The 11404-nt window shown below is 35.5% G+C and overlaps 4 protein-coding genes across 4 annotated transcripts; 2 read left to right on the forward strand and 2 right to left on the reverse strand.

The window, feature by feature from the left end:
- The first annotated feature begins 1736 nt into the window (after positions 1-1736).
- On the forward strand, positions 1737-3406 carry BDB00DRAFT_943248 (uncharacterized protein). The gene is made up of 9 exons (XM_053129436.1): positions 1737-1964; positions 2023-2186; positions 2258-2308; positions 2369-2527; positions 2641-2709; positions 2763-2866; positions 2929-3103; positions 3171-3253; positions 3339-3406. Exons 1-9 carry the CDS (start codon positions 1931-1933, stop codon positions 3376-3378), a joined length of 879 nt encoding a protein of 292 aa, XP_052973249.1. The 5' UTR covers positions 1737-1930; the 3' UTR covers positions 3379-3406.
- A 1313-nt stretch (positions 3407-4719) lies between these two features.
- Positions 4720-5693, reverse strand: BDB00DRAFT_793024 (uncharacterized protein; the record flags this gene model as incomplete). Its single annotated transcript, XM_053121177.1, has 4 exons — positions 4720-4999; positions 5087-5355; positions 5410-5504; positions 5648-5693. 4 exons carry the CDS (start codon positions 5691-5693, stop codon positions 4720-4722), a joined length of 690 nt encoding a protein of 229 aa, XP_052973250.1.
- Positions 5694-6455: 762 nt separating this feature from the next.
- BDB00DRAFT_857157 (uncharacterized protein) lies at positions 6456-6817 on the reverse strand (the record flags this gene model as incomplete). The annotated part of the gene is made up of 1 exon (XM_053125804.1): positions 6456-6817. A coding segment is annotated over exon 1 (172 nt), but the record flags the coding sequence as incomplete, so codon positions are not given.
- Positions 6818-9650: 2833 nt separating this feature from the next.
- On the forward strand, positions 9651-10624 carry BDB00DRAFT_879066 (uncharacterized protein; the record flags this gene model as incomplete). The annotated part of the gene is made up of 4 exons (XM_053127822.1): positions 9651-9696; positions 9837-9934; positions 9989-10257; positions 10345-10624. The coding sequence occupies 4 exons, from the start codon at positions 9651-9653 to the stop codon at positions 10622-10624; spliced, it is 693 nt and encodes a 230-aa protein (XP_052973252.1).
- Positions 10625-11404: the final 780 nt, after the last annotated feature.

The following is an 11404-nucleotide window of genomic DNA, read 5'->3' on the forward strand; positions in this document are numbered from 1 at the left end:
AGCATCGATGAATAAATAATAACAGTAAAATAAATAATAAATTATGTTTAAGGAAAGTTCTTGTTATTGTTAATTTACTCGTAATGGCTCGACACCCCCATCGACCATTACCTCTATATCTCATAATCAAGCTAGGCGTCGTCCAAGTGTTCCTAGCCTAGAGGAGGGGATGCTCACTACCGTTCCGCCCAGTTCAATTAATAAATAAATTATGTTTTGTTTTATATTTTTTTATTCAATATGAATAAACACTAAATGGTAATTATTTTTTCTAAAACAAAATAAAAAAAACTTTTTTTTAAATTTAAAAAAAAATCATAAAAATATAATTAACTAATATAAAAATTAAAATAAACTAAAATATTTCTTCATATAAAAATATAAAGTTATAATTTCCATTTAATTTTTACAATTATATTCTTTTTATAAAATATAATTTATTGTCATAATCTAAACTTATTATTTATTCTTCTAGTGGAATTAAAATTCCACCATTTCTATTTTTTGGTGGATAAAAATAATATCTTGTTTTTAAATATCATGTTTTATAGTATTTCTATTAGTAATATTTTTAAATCCACCAAATCCACCATTTTTTTTTTAATTTTTTTTGGCGTACTTTACAAGATGAATAAATAATAACAGTAAAATAAATAATAAATTATGTTTAAGGAAAGTTCTTGTTATTGTTAATTTACTCGTAATGGCTCGACACCCCCATCGACCATTACCTCTATATCTCATAATCAAGCTAGGCGTCGTCCAAGTGTTCCTAGCCTAGAGGAGGGGATGCTCACTACCGTTCCGCCCAGTTCAATTAATAAATAAATTATGTTTTGTTTTATATTTTTTTATTCAATATGAATAAACACTAAATGGTAATTATTTTTTCTAAAACAAAATAAAAAAAACTTTTTTTTAAATTTAAAAAAAAATCATAAAAATATAATTAACTAATATAAAAATTAAAATAAACTAAAATATTTCTTCATATAAAAATATAAAGTTATAATTTCCATTTAATTTTTACAATTATATTCTTTTTATAAAATATAATTTATTGTCATAATCTAAACTTATTATTTATTCTTCATCATCTTCATTATTTTCGTCGTCAACAACATTAACAGCATCTGTGCAACTACCACCACCATCTTTACAGCAGCAGCAGCAGCAGCATAGAAATGATCTGCTCGCCGAATATGAACGCTCAAAAAATCAAGTTGATAGGTGGCTAACCGAAAACATTAAAAATCAATAAGAATTATTGTTTTTTATATGTTTGATAATATAATATTTTAATGAAATTAAAATATTAATTATCTCGGTTGTATTCAACCGAATCGGTTACATCCTTTCTTATGTGTGGGGGTGCAGTGCAAGAAAAATCTTTGATTTTTTGAAGCACTAGCTGGTCTTTCCGAAGGAATCCTAAACTAACGGTAGTTAGTTATTAAGAGTAAATTGAGAATCTGAAAGATTTTAATTACTCTCCATAATCTATTTGCAAAAAACAAAACAAACATATCTACAACACAACTAGAGAATATGATTGTTCTACAAAAAAGGCTATACACAGACATAGAAAAAATTATCAATCCAAATGCACGTCCCTCTCGTCAACAATAAAGATCATTATAAATTTTTAGCAAAGATACTTATTACATCATATATTTTGTTTTCTGATACTCTTGGTTGGACTTAGCATATTTTTTCTAGATACAGTTGTTGGACTTGCAATATAGGACTTGGAATTTCTCTGTGCTTGTGACTGACTAAAAATTCCTCTGACGTAATTTTTCTTGATAAATAGAGCAACTCCAGAGAACCCCGACGAAGGCTGTCACAACGCTGCGGCGGTTTCGATGGTGAGTGGGCTTGTCTCAGAAGCAAAGGTTCCAATAGCGACGTCGAACAAGTGCATGCCAAAATGGCGAACAATAACTTTGAACAAATCACCGAATGTAAGCTGGAAATGCGTATGGAAGCTGGAATATACATAGTACTGAATGTGTGCTCTAGATTTTGATGCGTATGTCGCGAAAGCAAAAGGCGTCGTGTCTTTGAAATCCTTCATCGAGGAAAATTCAGACATAATTGACAAGTTTTCGCGTGGAGAGGATGTTGATGTAAGAAGGTTCTGGAACAGCAAGTTTACGGAGTTAGTTACGGAGAGGGGAATCAAGGTGTGTACGAATATTTTCGTTCTAGTTTTCTTTCGTCAGTGTATTCCGAGTTGCTGAACAGGAAGTTTTAGAACTTCAGAAAGGACCAGCCGGACTGGGATGCGGTGCGCTCACCTTTTAAGGTAATCTATATTTTGTGTGATGTCAAAAAGAATCTCATAGGTTAAGTTGCTATGATACAGAAAGCTCTGCCAAAAAGCCGCAAAAGGGCCTCATCGTCTTCATCAATATCATCAGCTACAGCATCATCATCATCTTCTTCCCCGTCCTCTTTGCCACCACAGTGCGAGAGCAGCAACAGCAATAGCGTGAAATCAAGTACGGAGAGTACCACCAAAAGAGTAAGTACTAAGCAATAAGAGTAATTATATACATGTGCAGGGGTGCCAGTGAGTGGTGAGTGTATATATACGTTCAAAAGTATGTGTACTTAATAAAATTTTCTTCAAATTAGCGGAAGAAGATTACGATTGCGCTGACCGAACACGTCGAGCCTGTAGTACTGCATGAAAGTACTGATAAGGTAATGCGACTGTCAGTAAATTTATGTGATTGATACTAACCAGCTCGTTATAGTGGGTAGTCGGAGAGGTGCCAGTTACAGAAAAGCTTCTTGAGTACCGTGATCTGAGCATCGAGAAAGGCAAAGAAGGAATGTTGGATGCGTACCAGGAGGAAATGTAAGTGTATTATCATCTATGAGGGCTTTAAACATATGACTAATATACTTGATTTCCACTAGGTCAATCAATGGCATCTTCTTGATCGATGGTCTAGAAAGCGTGTATCCAAGCTCATCGCTTGAATATGGTTTTGACGAGCAGACGTGGGAGCTGATGGTGGAAGAGTGCAATGGCCGATATCCTGTTGAAGAGCTATCAGATTCAGTTATCAAAGCATTAAGTCAATTCGAAAAGGTGCAATTTTATATAGAATGTAATCTTGTCGAGAAAAATGCTCTAATTGACTGATGATATATTTTAGGCTGCTCATAAAAATCTTAACTCCTGCAGCGCAATCGCTGACAAAGTCGACTCAACCTTCATCAAAGAATCGCTTATAAACATGTATGTTGCTGATTTTAAAGGTTTCTAATTGCATTTATGAGTACGTACATATCGTTAATTTATACATATAATACCAGAATATCAGCGTATTCTCCAGATGCCTCCAAGATAATCGATGCAAATGAGAGCACGTTTTCAATTGTAGCGGTCTATGGGGTATATGCATTACCAACTATTTTCATATAAAAACTATCAGTAACAAATTTTTTGTTGGTAACAAAAATTTAAAATGGTAGCAAATTGAATTTTATCTTTAATAAAAAAATAACCTCTATGAAATCTAATTTATAGTTAAAAGAAAATAAAAAAGTTATAACTTATTTATAAATTGTAATATCCTTTAATTTAATAACTTTAAAAAAGATTTATTTAAATAAAGATATATTTTTTTTTAATTTGTAACTTTTAATGAAATTTGTAACTTTTAAATATTTTTGTAACTTTTATAAAGATAAAAATTTCTTAAAGTAGCGGAACGGTAGTGAGCACCCCCTCCTTTAGGCTAGACCTTTAGGTCGACGCCTAACTTGACAGAATAAAGAAATATCATAATTTTGTTATTTATAACAAAAATTATAGATATTGATTATTCTCCTATAATGATTTCAGAATATATAAATGATTTAAATGTGATGCATCATATTTTTTATGAAAAATTAAATAATTTTATCAATGAATAAAATAAATCATAATTTATCTGATATGTTTAATCAAAAAGAATTATTAAAAGCATATATTGAAAAACATAGTCTAGGTATATTATAAAAAACATTATATAATATTATATAAAACATTTATGGAAGAATATTATTAAAGCATAGAAAAAAAGGATTACCTAAACCTATTTTTATAGGTTTTCTTTTTTTTTGATTTTTTTTTTCAATTTTTATAGGTAGCTTTTTAATTTCTATATCTTTACTATTATTTAATACTGTCCGTTTTTTAGGAATATGTAATTTACTATGTTTGCAATAAAGAAAATCTTTTTTAGTACCTTCAGGTATATTAGTTTTAATCTTACGGGAACAGAATCTACCCTTATGTTTTCCTTTTTTGAACTTATGCATACAGAAATCATTATTCATACTAAGGTATAGAAAATAATCTGACGAAAATGTTTCTTTTGAATTTTTTATTAATTTTTTTTCGTTTTCTAAGAAATGATCAAATTCAGATTCTATAAAAATATTTATTTCTTCACATAAATATTTTTGAATTTGAATATGGTTAAGTGGGAGATAATCATTAAGTGCAACCATTATTAAACCTTTGGATGATTTTATTTTTATTTAAAAATAAAATTCAATTTTATAAATAATTTAAATCTTTGGATGATTTTGTTTTTATTTAAAAATAAAATTCAATTTTATAATTAATTTAAATTTTTGTTACCAACAAAAAATTTGTTACCAATAGTTTTTATACAAAAACAGTTGGTAATGCATATGCGCCAAGTCAAGAAGCGATTACTGGATCCAGTATTGTTGTGCTTGAACGTCAGGGTCAAAGAAGCCAAAAGAAGTGATTGCCTTCCAAATGCATTTGACATATTCGTCCTCTTTGGTGTCATCGTTCTCTTCCAGTGGTTGTAACGCCATTTCACACTGCTCAAAGATTTCTTGAACAGAATCGTCCAACGAAGGGAAAACATCCCCTCCTACTGTTTCTAATTCTGCAAGCTCTTGCTTTGTTAGCAAGTCTTGCCAGCAATCATCCTTGGGATCGATTATGAATGAGTGGACGGTACTGTACATTATTCACATTTGCAAACCATTGTAAGAGTTTAATGTGGTGGGTAGTAAAAAATTTGGATGTCAAAATCTTTAGACTTACTGCTCATAATCGCACTCCATTCCGTATTGAAACATAATATCTTCTAGGTAGACTTTGGCACCGTCTTCCTTGGTACGCAGCAACCACTTTTTCTCTTCTTCCATGCCTTCGTAATCTTTTTTGAAGCGGTCTTTTGCTTCGGCCGTCAATTCCCACGAGCTACTTTTCGATGTCTGTGTTGATGTCGTGGGTCTGCTTCTTTTCGACGAGCACTGTTCCTTTTTTTTGTTCTGTATCTGTGTTTTGATGTCGTCCCAGTCGATATTTTTCTATTTTAAATAAATCAGTAAGAGGTTGCATTTGATAAGTTTCGTGTCACTCACATCTACTATGTTGTCGACGTTCAACTGCTTCGCTACAATTTGATATCGCTTAATCCAGATACGCTTAATATCTGCGCGCAAATCAGTGTTTGCAGCTACTTTGTTACAGCGTGTGTAGAGAAAATCTCACAAAGAGGGTTCCTTTTCCGAGGCCATGCAGATTTTGACATATGTTTCGATTGCTAAGTGCACAGAGTACGATTAGTAAAGATTTTATTTGGAAACTGTTTCAACATACATTGCTGCGCTTTAAGTTCGCAATCAGTGCTAGTAGATGTTGCCATAGGAATAATGGTTGCCTTGAAAACGAAAGTATCCTTATTATGAGGTTTCTGTAAAGGTGGATTGGAAGGGCAGGAAACCGAATCTGAAAAATCGGGCAGGTCTATTTGCACACCCCCTCATGCACACCCCCAGTCACACCCAGGTAGGATTTCCGTTACACACACCCCGCTGACATTTCTTTCATGCACACCCCCTCACACCCTTTTGACTGAAAAGAATTAGCAGTATGCATAAAGAAAATTGATACAGGATTCGTCCATTAGTCTAAGTATAAGGTGTTGGCAAAAAGAATAAAAAAAGAGAAAGTGGCAGGGAAAGTAAGAAAGGTAGCGAAAAAGTAAGAGGATCAAGTGTCAAGTAGCTGATTAATTATTTTGGTTACAGGTGGTTAAGTCTTCGCCCTCAAAATCAAATGCGTGAATGGGATGCACTTCTTCGTCATTAGGAATCGTGAAATCGGGAAACGGTCGAATAGACCGCTCAAATGAATCTTCAAAAAGTGGATACCAAGGATCATTGCGATTGCTTTTGTGTGGTTCACGACCCTCAGGCAATATTTCAGGCCACTAGATAGCTGCGTCGTTTTTGGTCATAACGAGTATGAAGTGGTTTCCAATAAGCTGGAGGACGATCGGGTCGGTGCTCTTGGCGTGTACTGGGTTGGTTGTTAAAGGGAAGAAAATGTGCGATTGTGCGCCATCTATAACAATTGGCGTTTCGAACGTATCAGCGGCAATTTGACTGCATTCAGGCGAGATGAACCATTCACTTGAATATGGATCGAGTACTTTTAGTAAACGACCCTTGTCGTAGTATTAGTAAAGCGTATTGGCGTTGGAGAGGTACTGATCGAGCATCTTGGTCTTGACATCGATGTATCGCTCCTCTGTGTTATACAGCTCAACAGCTAAGGCCCGAAAGCCACAGTTACCATCTGGCATGGGATTATGCATCAATTCAACAGCTGATGGAGGGATCCATTTGCAAACAAGGTTGAGGTTGGGTACAAAGCGAATTTTTGGAGGAGGAGGGATGGTAAGTGCCATGTTGTTTGCTTCATTTGTTGTTGTTGGCTCCATCTTTCCGTTCCTATAGATATTAAGAATTTAAATAAAGAATCGGCTATACATCTTAATGCATAAAACTTTACTATATTGCTGCAGCATCACGACCAATGCCGGTGTTTGCTTTCTTTCGGCTTTGAGAGTCTTGATGCTCTAAAGCGATCAGCTCACGCTTGTTGCTGCTGCTTTGTGGTTTTTGGGTGCTTTTGGGGATTGATTTTGGCTGCTGAAGCTGCTCAACGTCGATGAACATACCATCATTGATAGATTTTAGGTGCGCGAGGAGAGTTTGCACGTTGTTGATTATCTGGAAAGCGGTGTACAAGATTGTTGAGGCGTGTGAGCTCTCCTTCGATTTGCGATTCCAGGCTTGGGGCTGTAAATGAACCAGTCATCGCCAAAATGTTGCTATTGCTATTGCTTGTTGTGTTTGGTTTTCCTAATAACAACAAAAATCAGCTACTGTACGTTATAAATATAACAGCTTTTACATAACAGCCATGACTACCTTGAGATGCCGTTTTCTCAGGATAAAGGTGCCAGCGTCTGGGAATTAAGCTTAATGGGATTTCACCCTATGGTGGAAGCACATGGCAGCACGGAATATCATAATGATACTTGATTGCACATTGGCAGTGATCAGTCTTTAACGGATTATTGACTGTTAGCTCGTCACGGATGGCATAGAAAGCGAACTTGGAAGTTTTACGTTCCAAAGCTGCCAAACGCTGCTTTTGCTGTGGTGGGATATGCGAGTTTCCGCCAAAACGTTCCTTGTCGATCTGGCGCTTCCAATTCAAGTTCTAATATAAGGAAGAAAGCATGTAAGAGCCGCGTCACTAACGGATCAATATAATTACTATAAGAGATAAACCTTCAATCGATAAAACTCGTCAGTTTGCGTAAAGGCAGTTAGGAGATTGCCACTTGAGGACATAATTGCCTTTTCATGTTAGCATGCGTCCCTTCGACTCTATTTGTGCTGTCATTTCCGAAATGCTTTACATAAGTGAGACGATTGCCTACCCACTTGTCTTTTGAAGCAAGCTTTCTGTATACCGAAAAAACATGTTGAAGTCCAAGTATCATGTGGTCAAAAAATCCGTGCTTATTCAATTTTACACACCTTTGCCAATAGTCCATGACAACGTCGGGTCTTTTTGCTATTTGAGCAGCCTCCTCATACATCTTCATTGCCTTTTCTTCGAGCTTCTCGTTCGAAATCGTGGATCGCATATCGTTGAACTTGTCTTGATACTCACTAGCCATTAAAAAATTGATAGCTTTCTTCAGTTCCTCGTAATGGTCCTTGACATCAAAAAGCTTGCGTAGGTTGACCCTGAAGTTGCGTCGTATAAGGATCTTGCATAGGATCTTCTTCGCTGTTGGAAAAACGCGGTCAAGAGCACCGGTCAAAGCAGATTCGCTGTCTGTTACAAACACACCAGGGGACGAAACCTGATCAAGTGGCCAAACGACAGTTTGAAGGTTGCGAATCACCCAATCGTAGCTGTCGTTGTTTTCCTCTGATACCCAGCAGCCAGCAATGCAGAAAGTCATCAATTGGGGATATCCGATATTGCCATTCCAACAATGTTGATAAATGGCAACCGGTGCTTGTTTGTCTTGTAAGTGGCGTCCAAGGTAACAACTTCCGGGAATTGGCGAGCGAGTGCGATTGCCGATCTGTGCGCAAAGAAGAGAGACTGCAAAAAGCGTTTGTCGCCTTCTTGTTTTGCTTTCCATTGGACTTCGTACTCGTCTTCTTGAAGCTTTTTGATTAGCTGGAACATTGCATGATCTGGGTCGTTGTTGAAGATGCGCTGACGAAGATTGGTGATGTCCTTAGGATGAGCAATCTTGTTCTTGCTGGCAAGATACGACAATACAGCTTTGTTGGTTGCATGCGCCTGTACCATCTTCATAACGACCTCCTCATCGTGATCGAGTTTACGGAGCATAGGGTACGACGAAAGCTCGTTTGCCAACTCATGGTTATGACCGCCATCATAGAAAGAGACTATGTGCCATTGGTTGCTGGTCTGGTTCAAAGGACGAAGGATCATTTCGAATTTGCAACCAAACCGCTGAGAGTCCCTTTGACGAGTGTCGATCTTTTTACCCTTGGATGATGCAATGGCCGTGCCCTCGTCATCTACAATAACCATTTGTCTTGTCGTGGTCTTCTGCTCTTCACATACGCCCTTGTTGACTGGCTCACCATAATGCTTGCAAGCAATCTGGAGCTTCCTCTTATTTCCCGTCTTATTACTTCTAATAGTACGCAACGAGACACCATTTTCTTTGCCCCATACATAGCAGGCAGTCTTTGCGGCATCGAATCCATCCCATGTAGTGCTAAGTTCTTCTAGAATTGAGGTCATTGTTTTTGACATTGCATATAAATGAGCAGTAATGAGGTAGTTAGAAATTTTAAAAAATAAAAGCGCGTTTGTATCACATCAATGTTCCTGGATTTTTACATAATAAAACTGTCCGTCCTATGTATACCCATATACAATGATGATAGGTAAAGACGTGTTTCATATATATTTCTATCTAAGCATATACTTTATGCTAGATCATTTCTTTATTGCAAGTTCGCATAGCTTCAGGAATAAGCTGCATTACTGTAACTTTAATAAAGGATGTGCATGACCAAAATATTTTGCACAATTTTCAGTCAAAAGGGTGTGAGGGGGTGTGCACGAAAGAAATGTCAGCGGGGTGTGTGTAACGGAAATCCTACCTGGGTGTGACTGGGGGTGTGCATGAGGGGGTGTGCAAATAGACCTGCCCGATTTTTCAGATTCGGTTTCCTGCCCTTCCAATCCACCTTTACAGAAACCTCATAATAAGGATACTTTCGTTTTCAAGGCAACCATTATTCCTATGGCAACATCTACTAGCACTGATTGCGAACTTAAAGCGCAGCAATGTATGTTGAAACAGTTTCCAAATAAAATCTTTACTAATCGTACTCTGTGCACTTAGCAATCGAAACATATGTCAAAATCTGCATGGCCTCGGAAAAGGAACCCTCTTTGTGAGATTTTCTCTACACACGCTGTAACGAAGTAGCTGCAAACACTGATTTGCGCGCAGATATTAAGCGTATCTGGATTAAGCGATATCAAATTGTAGCGAAGCAGTTGAACGTCGACAACATAGTAGATGTGAGTGACACGAAACTTATCAAATGCAACCTCTTACTGATTTATTCAAAATAGAAAAATATCGACTGGGACGACATCAAAACACAGATACAGAACAAAAAAAAGGAACAGTGCTCGTCGAAAAGAAGCAGACCCACGACATCAACACAGACATCGAAAAGTAGCTCGTGGGAATTGACGGCCGAAGCAAAAGACCGCTTCAAAAAAGATTACGAAGGCATGGAAGAAGAGAAAAAGTGGTTGCTGCGTACCAAGGAAGACGGTGCCAAAGTCTACCTAGAAGATATTATGTTTCAATACGGAATGGAGTGCGATTATGAGCAGTAAGTCTAAAGATTTTGACATCCAAATTTTTTACTACCCACCACATTAAACTCTTACAATGGTTTGCAAATGTGAATAATGTACAGTACTGTCCACTCATTCATAATCGATCCCAAGGATGATTGCTGGCAAGACTTGCTAACAAAGCAAGAGCTTGCAGAAATAGAAACAGTAGGAGGGGATGTTTTCCCTTCGTTGGACGATTCTGTTCAAGAAATCTTTGAGCAGTGTGAAATGGCGTTACAACCACTGGAAGAGAACGATGACACCAAAGAGGACGAATATGTCAAATGCATTTGGAAGGCAATCACTTCTTTTGGCTTCTTTGACCCTGACGTTCAAGCACAACAATACTGGATCCAGTAATCGCTTCTTGACTTGGCGCATATGCATTACCAACTGTTTTTGTATAAAAACTATTGGTAACAAATTTTTTGTTGGTAAATTTTCCTTTTTATGTCCAACAATACTTTCTATTTCATATGATGCAGTTGCACGCTGTTTACCTTTTATATTTCTTCTTCTTTTCCTAGTACGTTCATTAAAATTAGGAATATCATTATCATTTTCACTATTTTTTAATTCATCTGATTCACTATCATTATCTATAACCATTGTATTATTTGATACTGTCATATTTAATAAATCATTTTGTAGTTGTACCATTCTATCAAGTTTATCTTTATTTTGTTTATTACTACTAACAACTATATCAATTAATTTTTTTCAATAGGAAAATCAAAATCATGACTATGCCATAATTTATGGTGAGGTAAAACAGGTATATTAAATAATTCAACGAATTTTGTAATATTCTTTAATAAACAAGCTACTTGAAATTGGAGGTTATAAAATTTAATATTATCTATTTTTACAATTGATTTATTATTATTAAATCGATAAAATTTATTGCCAATTTCAGAAAACTGATTTTCAATTTTACTTCTAAAGCTTCCAAATGTATTATTAAAATGTTCTTCAGTAATAGTTAGATTTTCATTTATATTTTTACGTATTGGATAAACAAAGTTATCATTGTTAAAATCATATCCAAAATAAATGATCATATGATCATTTTATTTTACCAATGAAATTTTTAATTTCATTTTTTTATTGGTCAATATTAAAATATAAATTAAGAAATAA

Source organism: Zychaea mexicana (genome assembly GCF_025766255.1).
Source record: "Zychaea mexicana strain RSA 1403 chromosome Unknown BDB00scaffold_158, whole genome shotgun sequence".
Classification (NCBI taxonomy): domain Eukaryota; kingdom Fungi; phylum Mucoromycota; class Mucoromycetes; order Mucorales; family Lichtheimiaceae; genus Zychaea; species Zychaea mexicana.